Source organism: Terrapene carolina, unplaced genomic scaffold (genome assembly GCF_002925995.2).
Source record: "Terrapene carolina triunguis isolate 2854851 unplaced genomic scaffold, T_m_triunguis-2.0 Scaffold102, whole genome shotgun sequence".
Taxonomy (NCBI): Eukaryota; Metazoa; Chordata; order Testudines; family Emydidae; genus Terrapene; species Terrapene triunguis.
Window position 1 is genome coordinate 272,051 of NW_020664453.1, and position 27,271 is coordinate 299,321.

General features: G+C 46.8%; 2 protein-coding genes across 2 annotated transcripts; one reads left to right on the forward strand and one right to left on the reverse strand.

The window, feature by feature from the left end:
• The first annotated feature begins 9,016 nt into the window (after window positions 1–9,016).
• On the forward strand, window positions 9,017–9,946 carry LOC112117802 (tumor-associated calcium signal transducer 2). Its single transcript, XM_024215877.2, has one exon. It carries the CDS (start codon window positions 9,017–9,019, stop codon window positions 9,944–9,946), a length of 930 nt encoding a protein of 309 aa, XP_024071645.2.
• Window positions 9,947–15,275: 5,329 nt separating this feature from the next.
• Window positions 15,276–23,787, reverse strand: LOC112117811 (vitellogenin-like). Its single transcript, XM_024215890.2, has 4 exons — window positions 23,614–23,787; window positions 19,127–19,220; window positions 18,015–18,193; window positions 15,276–15,361 (listed from the first exon to the last, which is right to left on the reverse strand). Exons 1-3 carry the CDS (start codon window positions 23,774–23,776, stop codon window positions 18,025–18,027), a joined length of 426 nt encoding a protein of 141 aa, XP_024071658.2. The 5' UTR covers window positions 23,777–23,787; the 3' UTR covers window positions 15,276–15,361; window positions 18,015–18,024.
• Between the last annotated feature and the right edge of the window lie 3,484 nt (window positions 23,788–27,271).

Consider the following 27,271-nt stretch of genomic DNA (forward strand, 5'->3'; position numbering starts at 1 on the left):
GATTAAAGTGAGCAAAAACATTAATAATGATGTGCAATTGATTTTAAAGAGTCATATATACAATATCAACTAAGAAGTTTCGGGTACAGGATGTTTTAAATTGTGGAATCTGAGTCGCTCTGACTTGCACATCAACACTCTGATCCTGCAATCCCATTCTCATGAGTGGATTCTTGTGCCTGCCCAGAGACCTGTTCACTCAGTTTACAAGTAGAATTAGGGTCCAAATTTGCTCAGTGTACTTGTAGAAAAAATGGTTGTAACTGCTATTGCTGCAAACTTAATCCTGGATCTAAAATCCAAGCTGTGTTCTTTCTGGTTCATGCGTCATAGCCAGTAATAAATGTATTTTGTTTCACCAGCAGTAATTGGTCCAGTAAAAGATATTATTTTGCCCATCTTCTCTCTATCATATCCTGGGACCACAAGGCTACAGCAACACTGCAAACAAGTAATAAATGAAGCATTTGTGATAATAGTTAACAGTTCTATTGACAGTATATGAGCCAGAAAAGAACCCAGCTCACTCTCCCTTAGTGTTGTCAGCTATGCAGTGCTAATATGACTTAAAAAAATAGTAAAAACTTACCTTTCTCACTATAGTAGCAAATATGACTTTAAACACACACAGGGAATAATTTCTTTTTACTAAGAAATCTCTATTTTTTACCCAGACTCTTTTCTGACGAGGACCATGTTTTTAGTATGACTGTGCTAGAGTGTGCGATTTAATCTTTTATAACACATCATATTTTGCCAAGATAACTTGCTCAGAAGAGAGAAGAAAATGGTAAGCAGCATCTTAGAAGACCCAATTTAAATTGAAATACTCAACAACTAAAGCCAAGTTGACCAAAGTACTTTAAATTGAATCTGTCTTGATGCTGTGATCAACTGAGCTCACTGCAATATTACGAAACACCTCTCCTTTGAGAAATGAAAATGATACGTTCTCTTCATCCATTGTATATGTTGTAACTCCCATGAATGCTGTGTGTGTGCACTGAGTGCATATATACTTACATGTGTATTTGTTGGCTGTTGTTTTAAGTTTTAAAGACCCAATTGTTTGCAGTATTTATTCACAGGGATTTATACCATGTGCTTGACTTGTACATCAATACCTTAAACAAACCCAAATAAATAAAGTTAATTTCCTAGGAAAACTGTTTAAGTTGTAGGAATTCATACACAGTACTGTCATTGCCCATGATAAGTTATACACGTTTACATGTTGCTCAGACATGGTCAGTATTCCTGGTAGCTATTTTTAGAATGTTCTTTCACTGAAAGATTGTGTATCAAGTAACCCTACGGCTGTATTATGTGTTTGTAATAGTTCTCTGTCTTTTGAAATAACGTAAGAATTGGATATTAAGCACAAATTAACACTAAAAATTATGTGGTTCAAACAAGTGTGATAAGCACCAGTAGATGGAGCTCTGTTACACTGATATATTTAACTAAAAATATAATGCTTTAATATAGCATCTCCCAGCTGAAGATATTAGTGTTTTGGAGTGTTAGTTAGGCCTGATTGTTCCTTCTTTCCATCAATCCCTTCCCATAAAATCTTTAAAGTGTTTTTGTATTACATTAAAAACCGTGTGTGTGTGAGAGAGAGAGAGAGAGAAGTGGAATCAGAAACACACTTGGTTTCACCCTGATTGCTTTGTTTTGATAGTGTATCAATTTCCCCCACCTTCTATTTACTTTGTCTTTTTAGAATATAAGGTAATTGGGGCATGGGCTGTCTTTTGTATAGCGTAGGGGTCGGCAACCTTTCAGATGTGGGGTGCCGAGTCTTCATTTATTCACTCTAATTTAAGGTTTCGCGTGCCAGTCATACATTTTAACGTTTTTAGAAGGTCTCTTTCTATAAGTCTGTAATATATAACTAAACTATTGTTGTATGTAAAGTAAATAAGGTTTTTAAAATGTTTAAGAAGCTTCATTTAAAATTAAAATGCAGAGCCCCCCGGACCGGTGGCCAGGACCCGGGCAGTGTGAGTGCCACTGAAAATCAGCTCGCGTGCCGCCTTTGGCACACGTGCCATAGGTTGCCTACCCCTGGTATAGTGCTTAGCCCAGTGGGATCCTGATTCTGATCGGGGCCTATTATGGATGCTACTGCAATGTAAATAATTCCAGTAATGATGGGAGTGTTCCCATTTTATAGATGGCACAGAGATAATGGGGACTTGCCTAGGTCTAAAGTCGTTCTTTGGTACTTATATGACCCCTATCACCATAGTATCTGAGCACCTCACAGTCTTTTTTAGTACAAGTACTCCTGTTCTTTTTGCGGATACAGACTAACACGGCTGCTACTCTGAAACTTTTTAATGGATTTATCCTCCTAATACCCCTGTGAGATAAGAAAGTGCTATTATCCTCATTTAACAGATGGGAACTGAGGAACAGAGAGGCTAAGTGACTTACTCAAGGTCACATAAGAAGTCTGTGGTAAAGCAAGTGATTGAACTCCAATCTCCCCAGTCCTAGGCTAATGCCCAAACCACTGACCCATCCTTCCTCAAGCCTGTAATAGAGGCAGGAACTGAACCCTGTTCTCAAGACTCCCAGTCCTGTGTGGTAATTCATTAAATGAAATTGAGCTGATCTGAAATAAGAGTGTGGTCCCGAGCAGGGTGAGACGACATCAAGAAATCATTCTATCCAATGTGTATAAGAAATTATTAACTGGTTATTAGATTTTATCGGCTGTAGATTGGGGTAGGTGTGCTTCTTTCATTTAGTCTTTTCATTCTTTTGACTGTCTTCTTTGGAAAGGGTGGAGTTGGGGCGGGGGAGGGTGCGAGCACCCACCGGCGCCAGGGAAAGTTGGCGCCTGTGTCTCGATTGTCCAGTGAGTCCATTGGTTGTTTAGCAGGCTTCCTGCTTCTGATGTACTTACTCAAAAACTAATAGCAATTTTTTTTTTATTTGGCTAGCTGTTCTTCACATTCTTTTTTGGCCTTCCTAATTCTATTTTTACACTCGTGGGCACATTCTCAGCTCATGTACATTATAGCTCCATTGAAGTCAGTGGCTATGACAGTTTACGCTAGTTGAGGATCTCTGAGTGAAAAAACGTCTCCAGAATGAAAACAAAAAACCACAGAGTTTATAACAAAAGAGACAAGACAAGTGGAAGACAAGACGTGGCTAAGAAAGGAAGGGTGAGGAGAGAGGCTCCGTGAGGCAAAAGGGGAAGGCAATGCACCTAGAAGAACTGGTTTTGGAGGTAGTGGGCTGGCTTGACTTGGGAGACTTTTCCAAGGTGACAGTGTAAAAGAGTGAAAGGTGAGAAGTTGGGGGAGGAGTGTAGAGAGCAAGTAGAGAGTTTGAAGAAATGAGAGCAGAGATGCAGGCAGGGAGAGTGGAGGTGCTGTAGTAAGAGACAGGAAGCTAGCTAAGGGATGGATTTGAGGAGGTGGGTGATAAGTTTGGAGTGGCTGGAGAGGATTACTTTTATCAGCAGTATTTTGAATGGCTTGAAGATGGAAGGCTGTAAAGGAGGTTACAGTAACCAGGGACATATGACCAAATCCTGGGCAACAGCTTTAGGGTGGGGGTGTGTGTGTGTGAGAGAGAGAGAGAGAAAAGAAGGTAGATATTAAAGAGGAAGAAGCAACATGGCTTAACAAGAGACCAGGCGAGAAGAACTGGAACAAACCACACCCCATATATTATAAAAAAATAAAAGAAATTAGAGTTGGAAATAATACTGCTTAGCAATTTCACATGTAGGTCTCAAAGTTTTTTCCAAAGGAGGGTAGATACTATTTTCATTTTACAGACGGAAAAACTGAGACACAGAGCAGTGCAGTGACTTGCTCAAGGTCACAAAATGAGACCGTACAAGAACCACGAGTAAATCTAGGAATTTACCTACTTCCTCTTCTTGGCAATGAAGGATTATTCCCTACACTGTATTTTATAACAATTTCTCTTATTCCAAATAGAGAGGGGGCTAAGCCACCAATTTCAGTTCCAGGTCTGAGCTTCCTTGAAGTTTGAGGGTATTTGGATCTGCTGGTTTGGTTTAGGCCCATATTTGGTTGTAAATATGAATTGGCAGCCACTGTAGCTTCCTAATAATTCGTCCACTATTTACAATGAGACCTGCCTTAAATAAAGGGCAGGCTCTGGGAAAACCCCTGTGGAAGTAGAGTTTGAATATGGGTTTTTTTCAGGACCCATTCCTGTGAGTTACAGAGTGCCTGAGGGTGCTCAACGTCTTGCACAAGCTGCTCAGCACATCTGAGTTTCAGGAGTTTGTGCTTACCCAAGTCTGCAGGCAATGAGCAAGGAGAACGTCTGACACCTACTGGCAGCAGTGGGAAGATGGGGAAACAGTGACTCATGGAGTGTGGCTTGTTAAGAAACTTGGAATGTTGTCCACAGAGCAATTACCCCACCATCTGAAATTTTAGTATCTCCAGAAACTGCCATGACAATATCAACCACTCTATAAGGTAACAGAACAAGTGTGAAAGTTTTTGTATGTTTTACTGGCTTGGGCTAAATAGTATATCAAAGGGAAGTAGGAGGGGCAGAAACCATCCTCGCTAGAAGGAAGGAATGCCCCAACTGTTTTATAAATGAAAGTATAATCTGTCACTGGACAGACTGTCAACCCATCATTGGTTTGACATTGCAGCTGCTCTGGGATTTTATTAGAGCAGATTAAAAGGAATTTTTGATATACAAAACTAAAATCCCCAAGCAATAAGAAACCAGACAATACAACAGCAGGGGAGCTGCAGGACAGAGGATTGGGAAACTGGCTGTATTACTGATTTGTGCTCCCTTCAGAGGTCAGAGGAGGAGCGGAGTGTGTGATCGTGGAGGAGACAATGGAGTCCAGGGATCCAGGAGAAAAGGAAGCATTAACCATAGCTACCTCTCTGTGGTTCTGCCAGCCTAGCCCTGGCCTTGGCAGCACAGCTCCTTTTGGAGCCATACAGCTCCTAACTCCATTGTCCATGCCTGGGGCTAGTACCCCCTCACCAAAGACAGTGTAAACATGGGGGCTAATGTTCCTAGGAGCAGTATTAACCAAATGCTATTTGCCATGCCAAGGAGACTGAGGGCTGTTCCACCCATCCGCTTCTCCTACCTGCAGTATCATTTCCCCCTGGCACAGATCCTAATAAGCGCCCCTTCCTAGTTGCCTATTAGGACTGCTCTGCGGGGAATCCAAGCCTCTGTGCTCTGAATGCCCTGGGGTGTGTTAAGCTCCTGGAACCCCAACGGAGTCCAGCCGCTGCCCCAATCTTGTGGTCCCTAATCACACTCTCAGGCCATAGACCTATCTGGCATCCCCTTTGATTGTTTTAACCCACCATCCAACTGCCTAGCCCCTCTGGGTGCAGCGCAAACCCTTCAGCTTCTGGTTTACTGTTTAACTCCCTCAGGGGCCCCCAGCAGTTGTAAACGGTCAACACACACTTTGTTCAGTTACTCGACTTTATGCTCTTTACTTAACAGATAAAGCACAGGAGAGTACCTCTCATACGAAACAATGACACATCCTACATGCAATGTCTCACCAGCTCACCCGTCCTGTGCAGGTTCTTGAGGGATCAGGTGTGTTTCGTCAGGCAGGCAGCGTCCTCTGGCCCCTTGCCTACCTTGCAGCAGCAGCCTCCCTCATCTTAAACTAGTGCAAAATGGCTCTCTTTCTCCTCTCTCTTATACTAGCTCCTGGTCTGCTATTTCTTGATTCCAGTCTTCTAGCTGCTGTGTTTCTTCTCCAGCTGCAGCTTCTGTTGAGCTGTCCACAACTCCTGTTGCTGTGGTGTACTCAGTCTGGATGGAATGTGGTGCTGCCTCCGTCAGGCTCTTCCTTGTTTGTCAGGGTGGGGAACCTCAACCCATAGTTGGGGCAGCAAATCCTTTGGGAGACAAAGAGACACCTAGGGGCGGCTCCAGGCACCAGTACACCAAGCGCGTGACTGGGGCGGCAAGCTGCGGGGGGCAGCCTGCCGGTCGCCGTGAGGGCGGCAGTCAGGCTGCCTTCGGCGGTGTGCCTGTGGGAGGTCCGCCAGTCCCACGGCTTCGGCGGCAATTCCGCGGCAGGTACTCCGAAGGCGCGGGACGGGTGGATCTCCTGCAGGCATGCCGCTGAAAGCCGCCTGACTGCCAGGAGACGCCACACACACTCCCTAGAAACCAGATGGGAGTGAGAGAACCCCATCTCAAGCTAACACCCACAGGTTGAGGGGTAAGAAGGGCCATGTGAGAGCTCAGCCCCAGAGGCTCTAAAGAGAGAAATTATACAGGCTGGTGGACAAGTGACACTATGGAATTTTGAAGGAGGCATGCTGGCTTGCTTGCAAAATATTTACTACACCTCTATCCCGATATAAGGCGACCCGATATAACATGAATTAGGATATAACGCGGTAAAGCAGTGCTCCGCGGGGCGCAGCTGCGCACTCCGGCGGATCAAAGCAAGTTCGATATAACGCGGTTTCACCTATAACGCGGTAAGATTTTTTGGCTCCCGAGGACAGCGTTATATCGAAGTAGAGGTGTATATGAAATTATAAAAGGTAAGAGGAAAAAATGCCATTTACGGATCAGCCTGTCCAGGAAATAAGTGCGCTCCCCTAGGCTGCTGGACAGCACCCTAGTTATACCCACTTCTTTAGGGGGAGATGTGACAGCTAAGGCAATTTCCTGGACAAACCGTATTGAATTAAGTTTGTGCATCTTTGTGGGCCAAGGATTGTATGTAATTCCATGGGGGAGGGAGATCACAGCCCTCCAAAAACTAAGAAGAGTGGGGGTGGGTAGACAAATTCATTCAGGTTGTAACACCTCCAGAGAGGAACCACCACCTGGAGGGAGGCTCGCATATACTAATTCACACTGGATTCTCCAGGGACCAACAAAGAAAGGACTTTTGAGTAAAATTGCGGAGTTAAGACTGACTCAGGGCCTTCTTTCTGATCCGGCAAATGGACAAGACCTTCGGTCTAAGGGGAGCCCCCAATCCTTCCTGAGAAGAGCTGGAAAGACTTGCCTATTCAGTGTTCTTGTTCTAAGCAGTAGGGGTTATGAACTTGTAACCACAAGAATGCCCCTTGGTGTGGGTTGAAGGACTGCTCACCTGCCAGAGTCCTTGGAGTCAGGGGGTGATCTCTGGTAAGCTTAGCATGCATGTAGGTTCTTTTATTGTTTTTAATATGTTTTCTCTATACTGCTTTTTCCTTAAGAGCCAATATGCTTGCTTAGGAAGAGCTGTCTGGTAACTTAACTGTGGCAATTACACTGTTTACTGTCTCTGAGGAGAAAAGTAAAGCAGGCCTGCTTAGGCTGTCTGACTTTGCTGGGAAATTCACAGTATAGGCAGGGAACTGTAGAGCCTGAAGATATCTCAGTCAGGAGTGTGAGAGATGCATGTCTCAGCCCAAGAGAGGCAACGGCTGGGGATCCAGAAACCTATGAGTGGGTGCCTTTGCTGGACCACAGAAGAAGGGGCGGCAAGTTATATACACTCGTGGTGCCTGGGCTCCAGCAATATTCAGGGCCCGGGGGCCCAGCTCCACCAATGTTTGGGGCTGGGTCTCTCCCTCGGCCCCACCTGCCGCCCCCATGCACCTCCCCCGAGTGTCCCCCCGGCCCCCACTTGCTGCCCCCGCTCACCTCCCCCGGGCCCGGGAGCCTGCAGTTCATGCTGACTCTGCTCTGCTGGCTCCCGGCATCAACTGATGTCGCAGGGTCCTAGTGCCCCCGTCCCCTAATGGCAGGGCAGGCTGCCCTTACCCTGCCCTTCTGCCCTAGCCCTGAGCCTCTCCAACGCCCCAAACCCCTCAACCCCAGCCAGAGCCCTCATCCCCCCGCACCCTAATCCTCTGCCCCAGCCCTGAGCCCCTCCCACAACCCAAACCCCTCATCACCAGCCCCACAGCCCTCACCCCTGCACCCCTCCTATCCCCAAAATCCCTCCCAGAGCGTGCACCCCCTCCCTCTGCACCCCTCCCACTCCAAACTCCTTCCCAGAGCCTGCACCCCTCACCCCCTCCTGCACCCCCACCCCTTGCCCCAGCACAGAACCTACACCCAAACTCCGTCCCAGAGCCTGCACCCCTCACCCCTTCCTTCACCCCCACCCCCTGCCCCAGGCCAGAGCCTGCACCCAGCACCCAAACTCCATCCCAGAGCCTGCACTCCAGAGCCTCCCCCAACTCCATCCCAGAGCCTGCACCCTGCACCCCTCCTGTACCCTAATCCCCAGCCCAGGGCCTGCACCCCAGACCTCCTCCCCCCACTCAAACTCCCTCCCAGAGCCTTAGGCAGGTGGGGGGTGGAGTTTGGGGGGGGGGCGGGTTCTGGGAACCACCAAAATTTCTACAAACCTGCCACCCTTGCACAGAAGGGAAATACATGAGCTGTTGCCCTGAACTGTGACATACCTCATCCCACCTCTAATTGCGGTACTTCTCCCCCATAATATCAGGGCAGCAAGGCTTCCACAAACACCGGTGTAGGCTGCTGTCCTTCCTTCTGTGTGTTTCCTTGCTCCAGTTCCCATCTGCATGGGGCCCTAACTGCGTTTATATATGCAGGAGATGGAAACAGAGACAGAAGGAAGGGGCTCAGGCAGGCTCACATTATCTTAAAAAACTGTGTTTATGTTCTGATCCACAAGGCAGGGCCAGGAGGAGTCACGTTTTATATTGGTGTGTGAGTTGCTTGCCTGTTGTATTTCCTCATTCAGCAGGAGGGAGGGAGACAGGTTGGGATGGTGGGGAGTTATTGCCACTCCCTGAAGGTATAATTGAAGAAGGTGCAGCTCACTGACTTCTCTGTGGGTTTTCTGTGTTGCTGGAGACCAATTGTTTGTGAGCAGAACCTGTCTTGCAGGTCTGATTTGGGTTGAGTAATAGGGAGTGGCTCACCAATACACAAAAACCAGGAGACTGGCTGTCAGTGGGCTTAGTTTTCAGACAGCCCTTGCCATTTCTTCCCACAGGCTTCTTCCTCTCTTTCTCCCTTGAACATGGAATCTAGATTTGGAGTTGTGCTGGTTTTGATCTTGGCAGCTGCATCATCATCTGCCCAGAAGAACTGTACCTGTGCAACCAACAGACGGGCTCTATGCACTGAAGACAGACTCGGGAACTGCCTCTGCACATTGGTGGGTTCAAATCAAAGAGTAAATTGTTCAGTGTTGACTTCAAAATGCCTACTGATGAAGGCAGAAATGAGCTCCCCAAAGGGCAGGAACTTCTTCAAACCTGAGCATGGCTTTTTAGACAATGATGGAATTTACAATCCAGATTGTGAGGACAGTGGTATCTTCAAAGCCAGGCAGTGCAATCAGACCAACACCTGCTGGTGTGTGAACTCTGCTGGGGTGAGGAGAACTGATAAAGGTGACACAACCCTAAGATGCAGTGAACTAGTCAGAACTAACTGGATCTTCATCGAACTGAAACACAAGGAGAGGTCTAAAACCTTCCATGCTTCTGAAGTGGCAAATGGTCTGAGACAGATCATTCAGAACAGATACAAGCTGCATCCAAAGTACGTCACTGCCATTGAGTATGAATACCCATTCATCCATATTGACCTGAAGCAAAATGCTTCCCAGAAATCCAACAGAGATGTTGATATAGCTGATGTGGCTTATTACTTTGAAAAAGATGTTAAACTTGACTCCATATTTCATCGTAGTAATGCATTCAACCTCTCCGTTAACGGAGAGCCTCTGGATGTGGAAGGAATTTTAATTTACTATGTGGATGAAAAGCCACCAGAGTTTTCTATGAAACGTCTGACTGCTGGCGTTATTGCTGTGTTGGCAGTGGTGATATTGACTATTATTACTGGGATTACTGTACTGGTTATTACCAGGAGGAGGACCGGGAAGTATGAGAAGGTCGAGATCAAGGAGATGGGTGAAATGAGACGAGGACAGGACTCATAGCTGCCTTAATCTGAAGACAGAAATTAAGACTTTGATGAGAAGGAAGCAGAAATGGCAAGATTATTCAATGTTTGTGTGGGGAGGCTGGGGTATTTTTTATTTCTAGTTTTAAAACAATGATTTTCTAAAATCCTAAATGAGCTTAGATGCGTAAAGTGGTATTAACTAGTATAAATTAATTTGAGAGTTGATTATCAAAATCACGTGGAAAGAAAAGATGAGCACCGTAGCCCAAAATTTTCCAATTGTATAGTTGTATTTTTAAGGGGACAAGAAACTTATTTGTACTTCCTAACATAGCTATTTAGCATAATTTATAATACCTACATTTGTATTACTAAAGAGCCTGTTAAACTTGTTTAAACATTTTATGAGGACTTTTTTTTGCACAACCAGGTGCTGAAGCTTGAATATGCGCTGTCTGACTCACTTGTATAACTAGGGTTGGCTTTCTGTTTTCAATGACGTTTTTAAAGATACTACTTTGACGAAGTTGCTGGAACTTTTTTGTTTTCACCAACTTTAAACTTAATAAATTCCATCAAAAACAAAACAAACAAAAAATTGTGATAATCTCTTCCAGATTTACAGTATCACAGCCTTCTGTGCTGACTCATGCGTCTGATGAAGTGGGTATTCACCCACGAAAGCTTATGCTCCAATATGTCTGTTAGTCTATAAGGTGCCAGAGGACTCTTTGTCATTTGTCGAAGGTGCAAATATTCTGAAATTCAAAGTTGGTCAGACAACCTTGTGCTCTGATCCCGCACATGCTTTCCAATGGGGGTCTGGCCACGTGTAGTCATTACAGATTCATTGGCACTTTTTCTAAGAGTGGGAGAGCTATTCTTGCTGTCTTGGTCAAATTCCAGCTCTGGTCATTGGTTTCTCTCTACCCAAACGTCCCTTGCAGTTTCAATAGGAAAAGGTATTCTTCACTGTTTAACAGCCCACAGCAATACCACACAATGTTTTAGGACAAGTTGTGAAGAGACCTTTACCTCATTAGAGCTGCAGGGGAAATTAAGGTAGGCAGAATGTAATTACCCAACCCGGAATTTGGCCAAGACCTCAGAATTAGACACTAGTCACCTACCACTATACAAAATCTTTTCTATGTAGCATCATCACCTTAAAGGACAAATGGAAAGAAGGAAAAAAAGGTGAGGGGGGGCAAGGAGGGAATAATGGTAGTTGTTAAATGTTGGAATACTGGCAGAATTGGTACATTCCCTGGGCTGCTGATGGACATCTAAAGTTCTATCAGCCTGATTAGATTTCTTTCAAAACATGATTACTTCAAGCAGGCGTTCCAACAGAGTCAGCCATCTAATTCACATAATCTGCCCTTAATTTCACTGTTTTGCAAACCTAATAAGCATCCATTGTTGTGTGGCTCCTATGGATAACTGTTTACTAAACACACATGAAAAATTCCAATGTCCAGGAAAAAATGATGGGACTTAGTGTGGCCATGGGATTGGATACTCGAATGGGCATCAGGGACTGGGTTCTATTTCCAGCGTTGCCAGTGACGTGCTGTGTGACATAGGACAAGTTACTACACCTTTCTGTTCCTCAGTTTCCACATCTGTGATGGAGATGATACTGACCCTTCCCTACTTTGAAACTGCTTTGAGATACGTGGATAAAAATTGCTATATAGGAGCTAAATGCTGTTATTATTCACTTATCTGTAAGAACCAATTGGGCTTTATTACAGGACGACCAACTGACTGCAATTGTTGTAATACAGTAAAGCTTGAAAGCAGATGCATATTATTTATTTCACATTTTCCCACCAATATGACATTAGATTTTTGCATCATCCTGCCAGAAACATCAACACACAATTCAAATATTAAGAATTTGGGGGCTGGGACTATCATTTATTAATATCCTCGTGCACTGCCTCGCACAGCAGAGTCCAACCTGCTTGTGGCCTTTAAGTACCACTGCAGTATAAAAGTTAAATAATAATGAGAGATGGGCCTGAACCAAATCCCCAGATAAGAATTCCCCCAAACTGCAGGTAAGTTCTGAGACTAGCCTCGCTCCATACCCAAACTTTGTGATTGGTCTTGCTCTGTATAATGAGCTGAACTAAAAATCTGAACCTGAGCATCCCTTAACTTTGGAGAAATCTGAACCCGAACTAAGTGGCTCAGGCTCGGTTGCTACACGGTTTTGTTTCTTATATAGTGTATGTGTGGAGCTGATGAAAAGGTGTCTCCTTGATAGCTCTTGGAGTCCTTTCTGCCACAGAAAAGGTGCAACACTGGCAATGGCAAAGCAGTCCTGACATTGCCTCACCAAGGGGTCGCTAACCAGGAGGACCGGCTTCCAGAATGGCGAGTTGGACAGTCTCCATGCCTGTTTGATCTTTGACTTCTTTTTTGACATTTCCCCCAAGGGTGCCAGTTGTAGCAGTGTTTTAGTTTTTTATGGCAGAGAGACCAGTTCACTGGGAACTGGATTGCAGTCACCAAACCCATTTTTAGTACAGGCCAAAGCATAGCCACTAGATGCTACCACCACCAATCACTACTAGAATGGATTTGACCTAGAAAATGAGAGATAAAAGACCTATATTCTATTACTAGTCGCCTGAACCACATCTGTTACTACTATAACATTATATCTGGGCTGTTCATATGATTAAATTCTCTCTCTTATGCCCACAGAGCCTTAGTAATGCAGGAATTGGGAGGGCAATAACAGCCACTTCTTCAGCCCCTGAGCTGAAAAATAGGGGTTACAAACCCCAAGCATCCCTTGCATGAGGATTTGTGGCCACTGCATGTGATTGTGGACCCAGTGGTTACACCCCCAACTCTCCATAGGCACATCCGCACTGGTTTGTGTGGATTCCATCGCTGCCACATGCAAGGCTTTCAGAGTCTCCTTGCAGGTTCACTCCAATGGAGCCACAGTGGTTCTGTTGCATTAGGGACCTTTGGTGGCCCCAAAGCAGCTGGGTAAATTTCAGGGTGGGTGAATTTAGTGGCATTATTTACATTACAACTCCAGTTTACTGGAGTTTGGCTTTTATTTTTCTTGTGTCTATACACATACTGTATGCCTAAGAACGTCAGCCAGACTGGCAGGCCAGATGGCTTAAAAAGGGTGGAATTCCAACTAGTGCAACCCCTTTAAACCCACCGATCTGGGCTGAATGTTGAATTTTTTTAAAAATGTGGCCATCAGCATCAGGGCTGAGTTTTTATGAAAAAATCTGGCCCCCATTGTGAATGCTGAGCACTTGAAAATCTGGCCTTGGATTATTTCTTCCACAAGATTATAACAAAGGAAGTTGCAACACTATTAAAAGACCTGGGGAAATGATTTGATTCATATCAAATTGTTTAACTTACTGTGGGAATTTGGTACAGTTTTATCAACTGGATTCCAACAGTTTATGCCAACCACCAGAATTTCACCAGTGACCCAGTGGAAATCTGAGACTGTTAGGGCTCAATCCTGCTCTTTTTTTTCTACCTGAATGGCATTAGGGGCCTAAGGATGCATTAGGGGCTTAAGTCAATGCTTAGGAGCCTAGGGATGTTCCAGTTGGGAGTAGAAATTGGTGACAGTCAGGTATTTCTTTTGATACAGTTTTGTGTATTTACAAAGAATGTACAAAGTGCTTTGTCTCTGAACACAGAAGGAATCAAGTAGCAGGAAGAGGCTTCTTTTGCTCACAGCACCAAGAACACTGTATTCGACCGGCACCACTGATCCAAAAACCTCTCTTTAGGTTCCTTCCTGGGTCAGACACCGTGTTTTCAGCTGCTCCTTCTGGCTGTTTGGCTGTTCCTCCGTCTCCCAGTTTTTGTCTAGTCTGCCTTCTCTCTCACACACCGGCTCATACCAATACCCAGTGCAACCCTCCACCCACTAGCTAGTGCTAGTTTCTGGGCAGACGCTATTAGATCTTGTTTTAGGTGTGGCCCTTTAACTGTCTCTTACAACTATCTTAAGTGTTGGGTGTGTTCACACAAATTTTAACTCAATGCACAACAAGGTTTCACCCAGCTCCTAATAATATCAAAATTCTCAGGACTGGGCCTTACTTGAAGCTTTGTAGCACTCAGAACATGTGTACTCCCTTACTACAAGAGGAGCTGCATTTCTTCAAAGGGATCAAATACTGAAATGCACCTGTCCCAGGGTTTTCTGGACTCTGCTTCATGTTATGCCAGTGACATTTTGCATTACTGGAGTTTGGCTTATTACAAAGGAATTGGGGGCAGTTTTCAGAATGAGGGAGAGGAATAAATTAGACCAATGATCAGCTAAATATGAGGGGCCAAATTCTGCTCTCAATTTTATCCATGTAATTATACCCAGTTTTTTTCAATACAGTTGCATGGGTATAGTTGGGAACAGAATTTCTAAAAAATGAGGCAGTTTTCACTGTTGTTTGGGGCTGAGAATTAGGAGTTTTGGATTCTCCTCCTATCCCTGTAACTGGCTTGCAGAGTAATTTTTGGAGATTCAGTTTTTAACCTTTGTGTTCTGAGTCCTCATATGTAGCACGGGAGTGATAATACTAAACCACGTTTCCTTAGTGATCTGATTTCCCCTGATGAATGGTTAGTATCAGTAATAAAAACAGTATGAACAACAATTAGCCATGGCAATGGCTGAGTAGGAGAAGCATACAGCTGGTCAAGTTGTATCACATGAAAGATCCAAGCAGATAAACAAAATATTCTGAGCAGCTGTAGTGGTATTTTGGGAGCTTTCGTCTTTTTTAGGGGATAGGGTAGAGACAAGACAGTCACATGGTATCATCCATGCTATTATAAATCAGCAAAGAACCACTGACTAAAACAGATGGGTTGTGGTCAGTTATTTCTTTGTACGTCATCGTGAACCAGTGGTCTCTGTGTGGTGCTCCATGACAGGAAAAGCCCTAAGGTAGTCAAGTGGGGGTGATGCCATATATGTCACCAACTATTCAAAAGAACAGAGAGATTAATTGTAGTGCAGAGCACAGAGAACACCTCTGTGAATTATGTCATTCTAATTGGAGTAAAGCCATGTAAAGCTACCAGAGGAAGAGGACTTCCGTACTTCCCAAATATCTTTGCTAAGTTCTCATTCCTCTCCTGCTGCTCCAGTCACATTGCCTCTCAGGCTGAATATTTTCTTTTCCACATATGGCAGACTGAATATTTCACTGTAATGGTCCATGATGTTCACATTGTTTGACCTTCTGCCTACTGCTGATGTTCCTGCCTGAAATTCTTTCTAAGGATAATATAAACTCTTGATCAAGAAGGAGTCCGGTGGCACCTTAAAGACTTAACAGATTTATTTGGGGATAAGCTTTCATGGGTAATAAACCCACTTCTTCAGATGCCTCAAGATAAACTCTTGATAAGTTTCAGATCTTGCAGAATAAAGACCCTGTGTGAATAAAAAGAATATGCATTATTTTCAGTGGCAGGGAAGGTCTAAATATAATTGGATCAACATTTATCCTCTATTTTCCTCTCAGTAGTTGACTATGCCACCCCTACTCCAATTCACTAGACTGGCTTCCTCTTTCCTTCTGCATCAAATTCAAGGTTGTGCCCAACTACATGACTGTTTACACCTCTGCTTTTACTTCAGCCTGCACAGCCTTCTAGACTTTTGCATCCTTTTCTTCTTAATGCACCCTTCCATCTTTGGTTTTCACCTTCTTTTAGGCTGCCTCCTACACTGGGCGTAGTCTCTGTTTTCCTGTGCACCAGCCACATTCTCTGTCTTCCTTCAAACTCACTTTTCCATTACCTTGCTACAGCACTCTCTCACTGACTATGTGTCCATGTCTTCTTGTTTTTTAGACTGCTCTCCCCAGTGGCGTAGCCAGCTTCTAAGAGGAGGGGGAGCAAACACAAAAAAGGCACTCCCCCTTGGCTCCTCCTCTGGCCACGCCCCCTTGGCTCCTCCTCTGGCCGCTCCGCGCCCCCCCCCCGGCTCCTCCTCCGGCCGCACCGCCCCTCCCCCCCATGGCTCCTCCAGCCCTGCTGTGCCACCCCCGTGGGGCTCCTCCAGCCATGCTGTGCCCCCCTCGCTCCTCCGGCCGCGGCTGTCGGGCTGCGCTGCAGGCCGCATGCCGCGCCCCCCCCGCTCCTCCGGCTGTGCCCGCTGCCCCCCCATGGCTGCCGGCCGCGCTGCAGGCCGCCAGCCTGCGTCCCCCATCGCTCCTCTGGCCGCAGCTGCCGGGCTGCGCTGCGGGCCGCATGCCGCGCCCCCTCCCCCTGCTCCTCCGGCCGCTTTTGGAAAGGCAGGGGAAGCGGCTGCTTCCCCTGCACCCTGCTAGCTATGCTACTGCTCCTTATTGTACTTGCATGGTTAGGCTGTAAGCTTTTCTGGGGAGGGATCTCAGGTCAGACGCTTGGGTGCAGCCAAAGTGCACAGAGGGCAAAACCGGGGTCACTGCAAAGGTGACTTAAAGCAGCGGGCTCTCAACATTTCCAGAGTACTGCACCCCTTTCAGGAGTCTGATTTGTTTTGCATACCCCCAAGTTTCACATCACTTAAAAACTACTTGTTACAAAATCGGACATAAAAATACAAAATGTCACAGCACACTATTTCTGAAAAATTGCTGACTTTCTAATTGTGACCATATAATTATAAAATAAATCAACTGGAATATAAATATTGTACTTACATTTCAGTGTATAGTATACAGAGCAGTATAAACAAGTCATTGTCTGTATGAAATTTTAGTTTTTACTGACTTTGCTAGTTTTATGTAGTCTGTTGTAAAAGTAGGCAAATATCTAGATGAGTTGATGTACCCCCCTGGAAGACCTCTGCATACTCCCAGGGGTAGCGTACTTCTGGTTAAGAACCACTAACTTAAAGTTCTCCTTAGCTCTGCCCCGACCCTTGTGATGCTCTGTACACTCTATTCTATTCAGGCTCTTAGATTTCACTGTAGTATCTTCGCGCTTTCCAGTAGTGCATTAAGTGATGCAGCTAAAATCTGGCCCATTTGTTCTCTCATCTTCTCCCCAAGGGGAGAAGTGCATGCAGTGGGCTGTCTTGTTTTGGATTTTTATTTATTTTTTATAATGTATATGTACACATGTTGTTATATGTTTAGGTCAGAGGTCAGAGAAGGCAAAGCCTGTCAGAGACTGGGACATGGGCAGTTGTGCCTAGTGGTAGGAACAGGAGTCATGCTTTGTGATTAGGAGCCAGGAAGGAGCACAGGGTCAGAGCCCAGAGTCAGAGGTCAGGAATCAGAGCCAAGGGTCAGAGTTGAATTACCTAGGCTATGGCTATACTACAGAGCTTACAGTGGCTGCTGTAACACTGTTAGTGCAGACGCTCTAAGCCAATAGGACAGAGCTCTCCCGTTAACTTAATTACTCCAGCCCCCGTGAGTGGTGGTAGCTATGTCAGCAGGAGACGCTTTCCTGCTGACATAGCACTGTCTACACTAGCGCTTAGGTTGGTGTAATTTACATCGCTCAAGGGGTGGCTTATTCACACCCCTGAGCAACATAACTTATACCAAGGTAAGCTGTTGTTCGCACCTGGTGCTAGAGTGAGGCAGAGCTATCACCACCATGAGCAACTGCTTTGAGCAGCCACCAGGCTTAAGAGCTGGTTTGTTGACTCTTCCAACCAAGCAGGTGGAGTAGCCAATCAGACAGCATACTACAGGCCAGCTGTGCTTGTTAGTTTTCCTGGAGACCGACTCTGCTGCAGCCCCTGCTTCCTGACAAGGTCAAAGAAAGGTAACTTGCACTTGGAGCAGAAGACGCTGAGGTTTGTGATGGTCTTTAGTTCCTGGGGAATTTTATTCCCCTGTCTTGGATTGGCCCCTGAGAAAGCTCTGTCATGGCCCTTGAGCCTACATTGTGTTCAGGCAGGCTGCTCCAACGTACACCAGGCTTAAGGTGACCAGACAGCAAGTGTGAAAAATCGGGACAGGGGGTAGGGCGTAATAGGAGCCCATATAAAAAAAAAAGCCCCAAAGAATTAGGACTGTTCCTATAAAATCGGGACATCTGTTCACCCTAGTTAAAACTAAACAAAGTAAATATCACTGCTGTACCTTGCAGTCACTAGCTCAGTTTCCTGGTGGCACGGAGTTGTTTCAAACTTTTATCTTTCATGTTTATTTTGGCATAAAATTTCATTGGGATGTTGGCACGGAACTTGGCATGAAATTCAAGACCACTCTTAAAGTACTGTGTATTGATTCCCATCATTGCCACTGTATGCGTGTATATGCTGAAAGAGAGGGAAAATACAAACATGCATAACCATATACGTTGATAAATATATACTTAGAAAGCACACTTTGAAATGTAGAATTCCCTGTATATAAATATCTTTTTTGGAAATCAGAGTTTGCGACTATAAGAGGAAAAATGGCCATCAATCTATTGACAGACAAAGAGATATACCACATATGTGGAGGTGAGATCCGTGTGACAAATTGCAGAGTCATGTGCTAATTTAACATGGACTGTTAGACCTCCTCACCTGCCCTCTTCATTTCTAATCCATCACCCCAGTTCTTATTCTAATATTAGAACACCCTGAGCTCTTTCAAACAGCTGCTATTTTTAAAAAATCAACTAGCTCCACAAATATTTCTTCTCCTCCCCACCCCCCAAAATTACACTAGCCTGAGGCCCAGGATGACCATATTTAGTGTTGCACCAGTAGCAGCTTTTTTCTATGTAAAATGTCATGACTTTACATCTGATATCACTCATCCCTGAAGGGGCAGAAATAGAAGCTTTATGGGAAGTGGTAGAATCCCAATTTGGATCCAGCACACACTGATAGCACTGCAAGGTCTGGGATAACATGACATTTTTTAGGCATAGAAAAGCTATTTTGTGTGTTGTTTAGAGATATTTATATGGTTCGCTTTGAGGCCTGTACAGCTGGATTAATGATGACTAAGTCACCCAGCAGTGTAGGCACAAAACACCGTAATTCCAGGATATTTTTTTAAATGCTCTGTAATGTATGTGGCAAGTATAGAACATGATGTAGTATGGAATAAAAGGTTTAACAGCACCTATTTGGATTGACCTATATAACTTACACATGTCTTCACCCTCGTGAATAATTCAGCTATCCCAAATCCCTGCCAATAAAATTAGAGCATACCATCATATTTATATACATATATATCCTACTTTTCCTCACCTTGGGTTGATATCAGCATGAAGTTGCACATTGGCATCAAAGAACTGCAAAGGTTTAAAACTACCAGATAAAGAGGGGGACATATTTACACCAACTGTAAGAGATAGAAAAGAATTATAGCAATGGCAAAACAATAAATTAAGGGTTCCAAATCGACAGTTTTGTTACAATAATAGTAATTAGCACTTAGGTACACCATTTCATCTTCAAAACACTTTACAGAATTAAGAAGGGCCCAGTTTTACCCTTGTAGTGCCCACTAAAATGAATCAGGAGTGACACACCGCTATCCAAGGCCTTGGCTACACTTGCAGATGTACAGCGCTGTGAGTTAAACCTGACTTCATGCAGCTGAGTAGGGAAAGCGCTGCAGTCTGTCCACACTGACAGCTGCCCAGCGCACTGTCGTGGTCACATTTGCGGCAATTGCAGCGCTATTGGGAGCGGTGCATTATGGGCAGCTATCCCACAGAGCACCTCTTCCCATTCTGGCGCCGTGGGTTGTGGGAAGGGGGCGTGGGTGTGGGGGATTTTGGGTCCTGTCCCAATGCCCCGTGATGCATCGCTTCGCATCCCAGAAATCCCTTTGTTTCCATCCACCTTTGGCGCCATCTTTCAACAGTTTCTGAGCAGCGCGATCTGTCTGTGGGAAATGGAGCCCGAACTGCTGAGGTGTATGCTGATGAGTCTCGCCAGCACGTCACATTTGGCTGTCAAACTATTCCTTAAGATCCAAAGTGACAGTGAGAGTGAGGAGTCCGACGATGCTATTGAGCCGCATAATGCGTACGACACGAAATTGCTTGTGGCATTCACGGACATGCTCAGCACCGTAAACGCCGCTTTTGGGCTCGGGAAACAAGCACCGAGTGGTGGGATCACATCGTCATGGAAGTCTAGGATGACAAGCAGTGGCTGCAGAACTTTCGGATGAGAAAAGCCACTTTCATGGGACTGTATGAGGAGCTTGCCCCCACCCTGCGGCGCAAGGACACGAGATTGAGAGCTGCCCTGCCAGTGGAGAAGCAGGTGGCTATTGCAATCTGGAAGCTGGCAACTCCAGACAGCTACCGGGTCGGTCGCAAACCAGTTTGGAGTGGGAAAGTTGACCGTTGGAATCGTGTTGATGCAAGTTTGCAAGGCCATTAATCGCATCCTACTCAGAAGAACCGTGACTCTGGGTAACGTGCAGGAAATAGTGGATGGCTTTGCACAAATGGGGTTCCCTAACTATGGAGGGGCGATAGATGGGACGCACATTCCTATTCTGGCACCACCCCACCTAGGATCCGAGTACGTTAATCGGAAGGGGTATTTCTCTATGGTTCTCCAGGCACTTGTGGATCACCGTGGGCGTTTCATTGACATTAACACAGGCTGGCCTGGAAAGGTGCATGACGCACGCATCTTTCGGAACACTTGGCTGTTCAGGAAGATGCAGGCCGGGACTTTTTTCCCCAGAGCGGAAGATCACGGTAGGGGAAGTTGAAATGCCCATTGTGATCCTTAGAGATCCCGCTTACCCGTTAGTGCCGTGGCTCATGAAACCCTACATAGGGAGCCTTGACAGCAGCAAGGAACGGTTCAACTACAGGCTGAGCCGGTGCCGAATGACTGTGGAGTGTGCCTTTGGCCGTTTAAAGGCCCGCTGGCGATCTCTGTATGGGAAGCTGGACTTGGCCGAAAACAGCATCCCCGCGGTTATATCCGCGTGCTGTGCCCTCCATAATATTTGTGAAGGGAAGGGTGAAAGCTTCACTCAGGCATGGACCTCTGAGGTTCAACACCTGGAGGCTGAATTTGCACAGCCAGAGAGCAGGGCGATTACAGGGGCACAGCGCGGGGCTGCAAGGATTAGGGATGCCTTAAGGGAGCAATTTGAGGCTGAAAACCAGCAGTGATATCTGGTGCCCTGCATGGGAGTGAAGTGCAGTAGTTCCAATCTTTAGTAATCAGTGTTTGCTAAGCAGACAAGCAGACTTGCAATGCCTGTTTATTTCCTGGGCTAAGGAGTCTTTTACTTTATGCAATAATAAAGAATGTTTTCAAAGCCAAAAAATCCATTTATTGAAAAGAACAAAAAATTATTTATTGAAAAGAAACAAGGGGGTGGAGTGGGGAACGGTACAATCACAGATTCGCATATGTCCTGTCTGGTGTGCTGTGCAGTGAGTGCTGCACTTCAGGACAGCTATACTGCATGGTGATGGGGGTTGAGTGCAGAGGGTAAGGGTCGTGGTTTTCAAGGCTGGGTGGTGAAGATACTGGTGTTGGAGGCAGCGGGTGGCGTGAAGAACACGGAAGTTGGGGAAAGTGGGTTGGAGGTGACAGTGGGGCACAACGGAAAGAGTTTTGGGACAAGGGCTGTGCGGGGGGTGGCGTTTGCGGTACTGCTCCTCTTTCTGCATGGCTACCAGCTCCTGGATAGCGTCTGCTTGGCGCTCCAGGATGCTTATGAGCCTATCAGTGCTTTGCTGCCGGTGCGCGGTGCTTTGCCGCCGGTGCGCTGCATTTTCCAGCCGGATCCTGCTTTCTCTCTCCCTCCAGTTCTGTGCTTTCTCATTCTCTTTAATAGATTGCCGCATCACTTCTTGCAGCATGTCTTCTTTGCTTTTTCGCGGTCTCTTCCTGAGTCTTTGCAGTCTCTGAGCAGGTGATAAGAGGGACGGCTGAGGTCTCAAGGTTGATGCAGCTGTATAGGCAAAATGCAACATTTAACAGAGGCAGCATTGTTTATACCAGACAGAGTAATGATTCCCCCCGCACTTAAGGAGTAGAAAACACACAGGGTCTACACAATAGCATAATTTTCCCGTCCGAAACAGAGCACACATATCCCACGGGAGCCTCAAAATGGTGAGTAAGGGGGACTGATTGTTTCAGGGCTGCACTGTCCTCTGGGTTTCTGTGCCTTGTGGAGAGCCAACAGCTTCAGGGGGCACCTACACTGAACACTGTCCAAACATTTTCCACAGGAGTTCGTCCTGGATGATATCTTGCTGCTGAGGGTGACCTGGGAAGCAAGGGAGGGTCTTCTACTGCAATGCGGCTTCCGCCCTGGCCCATATGCAATTTGCCTGTGTGCAGCAATGGTCCCCCCGCCCCTCGCAGCACAGTGGCACGGACACGTTAGCCTGGCTGGGACAAGGACCACGGTGGCTCTCCCGATAAACCTGCGCAAGCGCATTGCACACGTTCTGGATGAGACATTCGAGGAGATTACCGAGGCCGATTACCGCGATGTGATAAACCACATCAATGCACTATTCCGCATCTAGGCATGCATGCCTAACTCTCCTCTTCCAAAGAGCCCGCACCGAAAAAATTCCTTCCCGAAAAAAGAAAACCCTTACCGGGAACCTGCTCTTCTGTTTGTCCTCCACCAAGTACCGGCCGCTGCGACTGGCTACCTTCCTCCTGGCTCGAGAAGAGCTCCTGGCTGCATGGCTCCAGGGATTACGGGGTGTCTCCATCTGGCCCACCACTATTACTCCCGTTTTCCTCCTCCTCCTCCTCCTCCCCCCGCCCACCGGCTCTGAAGTGTCCATGGTGGTGCTCAGAGTGGAGGTGGGGTTAACCCCAAGTATTGCATCCAGCTCTTTGTAGAATCGGCAGGTCGCGGGGGGAGCACCCTAGTGGCCGTTTGCGTCACGGGCTTTGCGCTAGGCACTCCGCAGCTCCTTCACTTTAATCCTGCACTGCAGGGCGTCCCGGTCATGGCCCCTTTCCATCATGTCCTTTGATACCTTCCCAAAGGTATTGTAATTCCTACGGCTGGAGCGCAGCTGGGACTGTACAGCTTCCTCCCCCCAAACACTGATGAGGTCCAGCAACTCGCCATTGCTCCATGCTGGGGCTCGCTTGGCGCGTGGAGGCATGGTCACCTGGAAAGATTCGCTGATAGCACTCCACACCACGCTGGGCTGAGCAAACAGGAAGGAGATTTTTAAAATTCCCGGGGAATGTAAAGGGTGGGTCACATGGTTGGTTACCTGAGGCCAGGGCAGTAGAGTTTGAACTGATGACCAGAGTGGCTAGAACAGGCATTGTGGGATACTGCCGAATAATTCTGGAGGCCATTCACAGCGCATTGGGCAGCCACACTGGCGCCGCAGCGCTGCAGCGGCAGCGCAATACTCTCTATTCCTCTCAGAGAGGTGGAGTACATGCAGCACTGCAACCACGGAGATACAGCGCTGCAAATGCCTTGCCAGTGTGGACGGGGAGTGAGTTACAGTGCTGGGGGAGGCTTTACAGCGCTGTAACCCCCAAAATGTAGCCAAGGCCTAAGGGCAGCATTTATATCCCAGCTAATTAATTCTCACACCACATATGACGTAATGATGTATTACTACCTCCATATTAGAAATCAGGAACCTGAGACAAAGAAGGTAGGTGACGTGCCAAGACTACAGCAGGATTTAATGTTAGACCAGGGATTAGAACTCTGAAATTCCTATGTGTTGAGGTGAAACCATTAAACTCACCGTTGACTGCAGCATGTATCAGACCAGTACTATATAAACTGAGTTCTAGTGGCAGGCCAACACAGGTAGGGACAATGTGCCAAACTTCTCCTGCCAATATTGCCTGTGTCCATTGTCCTGCAATGCCTCTTTGGATTTGATTGATCACATTCTTCACTAACATGTGCCTTATCTGATGTTTCAGTCAGAGCCTACAAAGGGACAAAGATCCAGAAGGTTAAGTGGAGGGAGCAGAGGGGCAGGGAGGAAACTGTGAAGCCCCTCAGACAAAACAGAAAAATAGGAGCAATCAATGCCTTCACTGTCTGTTGAATGAGCTCCTTGTTGACGTCAGCAAAGGCGAGCTCATGGCCAAATACGTTTACATAGGCTGATATGAGTGGGTTTTCAGGAGGCAGTTCCTTCCATCCCACAAGCTAGAGAAAAAAAATGTTGCTTAATATATAGGACTGTATTAACAAATACTGGGTCAAATCCTGAGGATGTTACTAGGCTTATTCAGGCAAAACTAGGCTTATTCAGGCTGAGGGCAGTGGGTCGGGTGAGATGATCGGGGGGAGGGGAGGGGCTGTGGGGGAGGCAGAGGGAACAGGGTCGGGGGGCTGAGGGCAGTGGATTGAGGGTGGGAGGCACAGGGGGGACTGCGGGAGAGGCTGAGGGAACAGGGTCAGGGTGGGGCCTGAGGGCAGTGGGTCGGGTAAGATGATGGGGGGAGGGGAGGGACTGTGGGGGAGGCAGAGGGAACAGGGTCAGGGTGGGGGCTGAGGGCAGTGGATTGAGGGTGGGGGGCACAGAGGGGACTGCGGGGGAGGCTGAGGGAACAGGGTCAGGGTGGGGGCTGAGGGCAGTGGGTCTGAGGGGAGCCCCCCGCAGAGGGACCTGCCAGGGGGCCAGGTGAGCCCAGCAGTGCTTACCTGGAGCGGCTCCCAGGAAGCATCCAGCAGGCAGGTCCCGCTCTGGCTCCTAGCCTAGGGGGGTCGCATCGCTGGTGGGTCAGGTCACGTCGAGGGGGGCAGGGGGCAGGGGGGACTCAGTCTCTCTGCCCACTGCCGGCGTCTACAAGCCACGCCCCCCCAGCATGCAGCCGACCTGCGGAGAATTCCTCACTGCCTGCCTCACTCTGTGTGTGCCTCGGGCTGCTGCTGCATTCGGTAGGTTCCTGCTGGCTGGCAGGCGGACGCCAGCTGGGAGCTCAGCTGTGCAGCGCTGCCCCAGGGGCCCCGGAAGAACAAGTGAGTGGCGCCGGTGGCGCCGGCTTGCCGCGGTCCCCCGGATATCGGGACAAAGTGCGTCCCGACCAATGTAAGGTCGGGACGTGGGACAAGTCCCCTAAAATCGGGACTGTCCCGTCAAAATCGGGACATCTGGTCACCCTAACTGGCTTGGGAGGGCACTTCAGTCAGGCTGAGAAAAAGCTCCTGGCTGTTGGGGAGAACGGAGTGCTATGTGCTCTCCGCAAGCTCGTCCTCCTCCTCCTCCTCTTCCCCGTCCGCAGAATCCTCAGGTGTGGCTGATGAGATTACCCCCGCCTCGGAATCCACGGTCAGAGGTGGGTTAGTGGTGGCGGCCCCCCCTAGAATTGCATGCAGCTCGGCGTAGAAGTGGCATGTCTGCGGCTCTGACCCGGAGCGACCGTTTGCCTCCTTTGTTTTTTGATAGGCTTGTCTGAGCTCCTTGACTTTCACGCGGCACTGATCTGAGTCCCTATTGTGGCCTCTCTCCATCATGCCCTTGGAGATTTTTTCAAAAGTTTTGGCATTTCGTCTTTTCGAACGAAGTTCTGCTAGCACTGAATCCTCTCCCCATATAGCAATCAGATCCAGTACCTCCCGTACGGTCCATGCTGGTGCTCTTTTTCGATTATTGGCCTGCATGGTTACCTGTGCTGATGAGCTCTCTGTGGTCACCTGTGCTCTCCACACTGGGCAAACAGGAAATAAAATTCAAATGTTCGCGGGGCTTTTCCTGTCTACCCGGCCAGTGCATCCGAGTTCAGATTGCTGTCCAGAGCGGTCACAATGGTGCACTGTGGGATAGCTCCCGGAGGCCAATACCATCGAATTGCGGCCACACTAACCCTAATTCGAAATGACAATATTGATTTTGGCGCTGCTCCGCTCGTCGGGAAGGAGTACAGAAATCGATTTTAAGAGCTCTTTATTTCGAAATAAATGGCTTCGTTGTGTGGACGGGTGCAGGGTTAATTCGATTTAACGCTGCTAAATTCGAATTAAACTCATAGTGTAGACCAGGCCTTAGTGCTGCTCTAATTTGAAACAGTCTGCAATAGCTCTGCATTGTGGCAGCCAAAGACAGCAGCAGCACTACAACACTCAGTCATGCCCTCTTTCCCCAGCCACCTCCTTAGCTGAGCACCTGCACTTGGAACTGGGAGGGGGGGAGTATACAGCTGAACACACTGACTCTGCACTACCTGGGGATTCCTCCATGCAGTGGGGCCGGGGGGGAGAATCCTTAACTGACTGGTTACACCAGCTTTACAGGCCCTTTGTATGTGGTCATATCAGAGCCAAGAACAGGGTCCTAGGATTCTAGTTGTTCTCTGCTGCCAGTTCATTACATAGGCCTGGATGTATTACTATAACTTCCATTACTATTTAATGCATCTTCCTTTGCTTGCTTGCTTTCCTTCATTTACCTGCAGCATTGTGATAGTTGTGTGACAATCCACTGATCTCTACTTTGCTTGTCAGCCTCAGCCCAGCTCTTGCCAATTCTCTGTCTTGCAGACCATGCAGAATGAAGCCTTCATAGCTGTACAAGCTGTTGCTAAAACTAGGTTCTAATAAAAAAAAAGTAGTTGAAATATCTACTTGTGCTAACATTTTTGTGACATTATAGTTCATCATCATCATCACAACAAAAAGTCACATGCCTGATTCTGCCACCAGAAAAACAGGAGACATCAGTGGGAGATGTACCAGTATATATGATGGCAGAGTTAGGTTCATTAATTAAAAATGAGCAGTAGACTTACCAATGTCATATTTCTGACTCCCTGTGGGGAAAAAAATCAAATGGATATGTGAGACACTGAAAACAACTATTTTGGCTTCACATTTAATATACTGATGTATCCATAAAACTCCAGTAAAGCTTGTGACTAGTGCTTTAAAAATTGCCTAGGGGAGTTCAGCTCCATCTCACGTGAAAGTCAACGAGATTTGGGTGCCTAATCTCTTCAGGCCCCCTCTGAACATCCCAGCCAAGTATTATTGGAAGAAAGGAACTTACCCACAAAAGTGAACACCAGTGCCAGTATGATTCTCCTCATGATGAAGGTGAAAGAAGCTCTCAGGGGAACATGCAGCTTTTATAGAAGAAGAATTATTAACTGGTGGGCACTGCTGGGGTGAATTTTGTTGAGTTATCAACTTTTTATCAAGTTACTCAAACATTTTTTTTCTGATGCTGTTGACTTTTTATTCTGAACTGAAGGTATCGTTGGCATATTCCCACTCTGATCGTTCCACCCAAGCCATTTATACCTTTTGAAAATAACTTTCAAAACAGGGCTTTTTTTTAAAAAGGATCATTTTAAAACAAAATATTTAGTTCATAAGGAAAATTGTTGATGATCCTTATTTTAAGGAAGTTTCTGGTGCTGTAATGTTTGTGATAACTTTGTCCTGGTTAG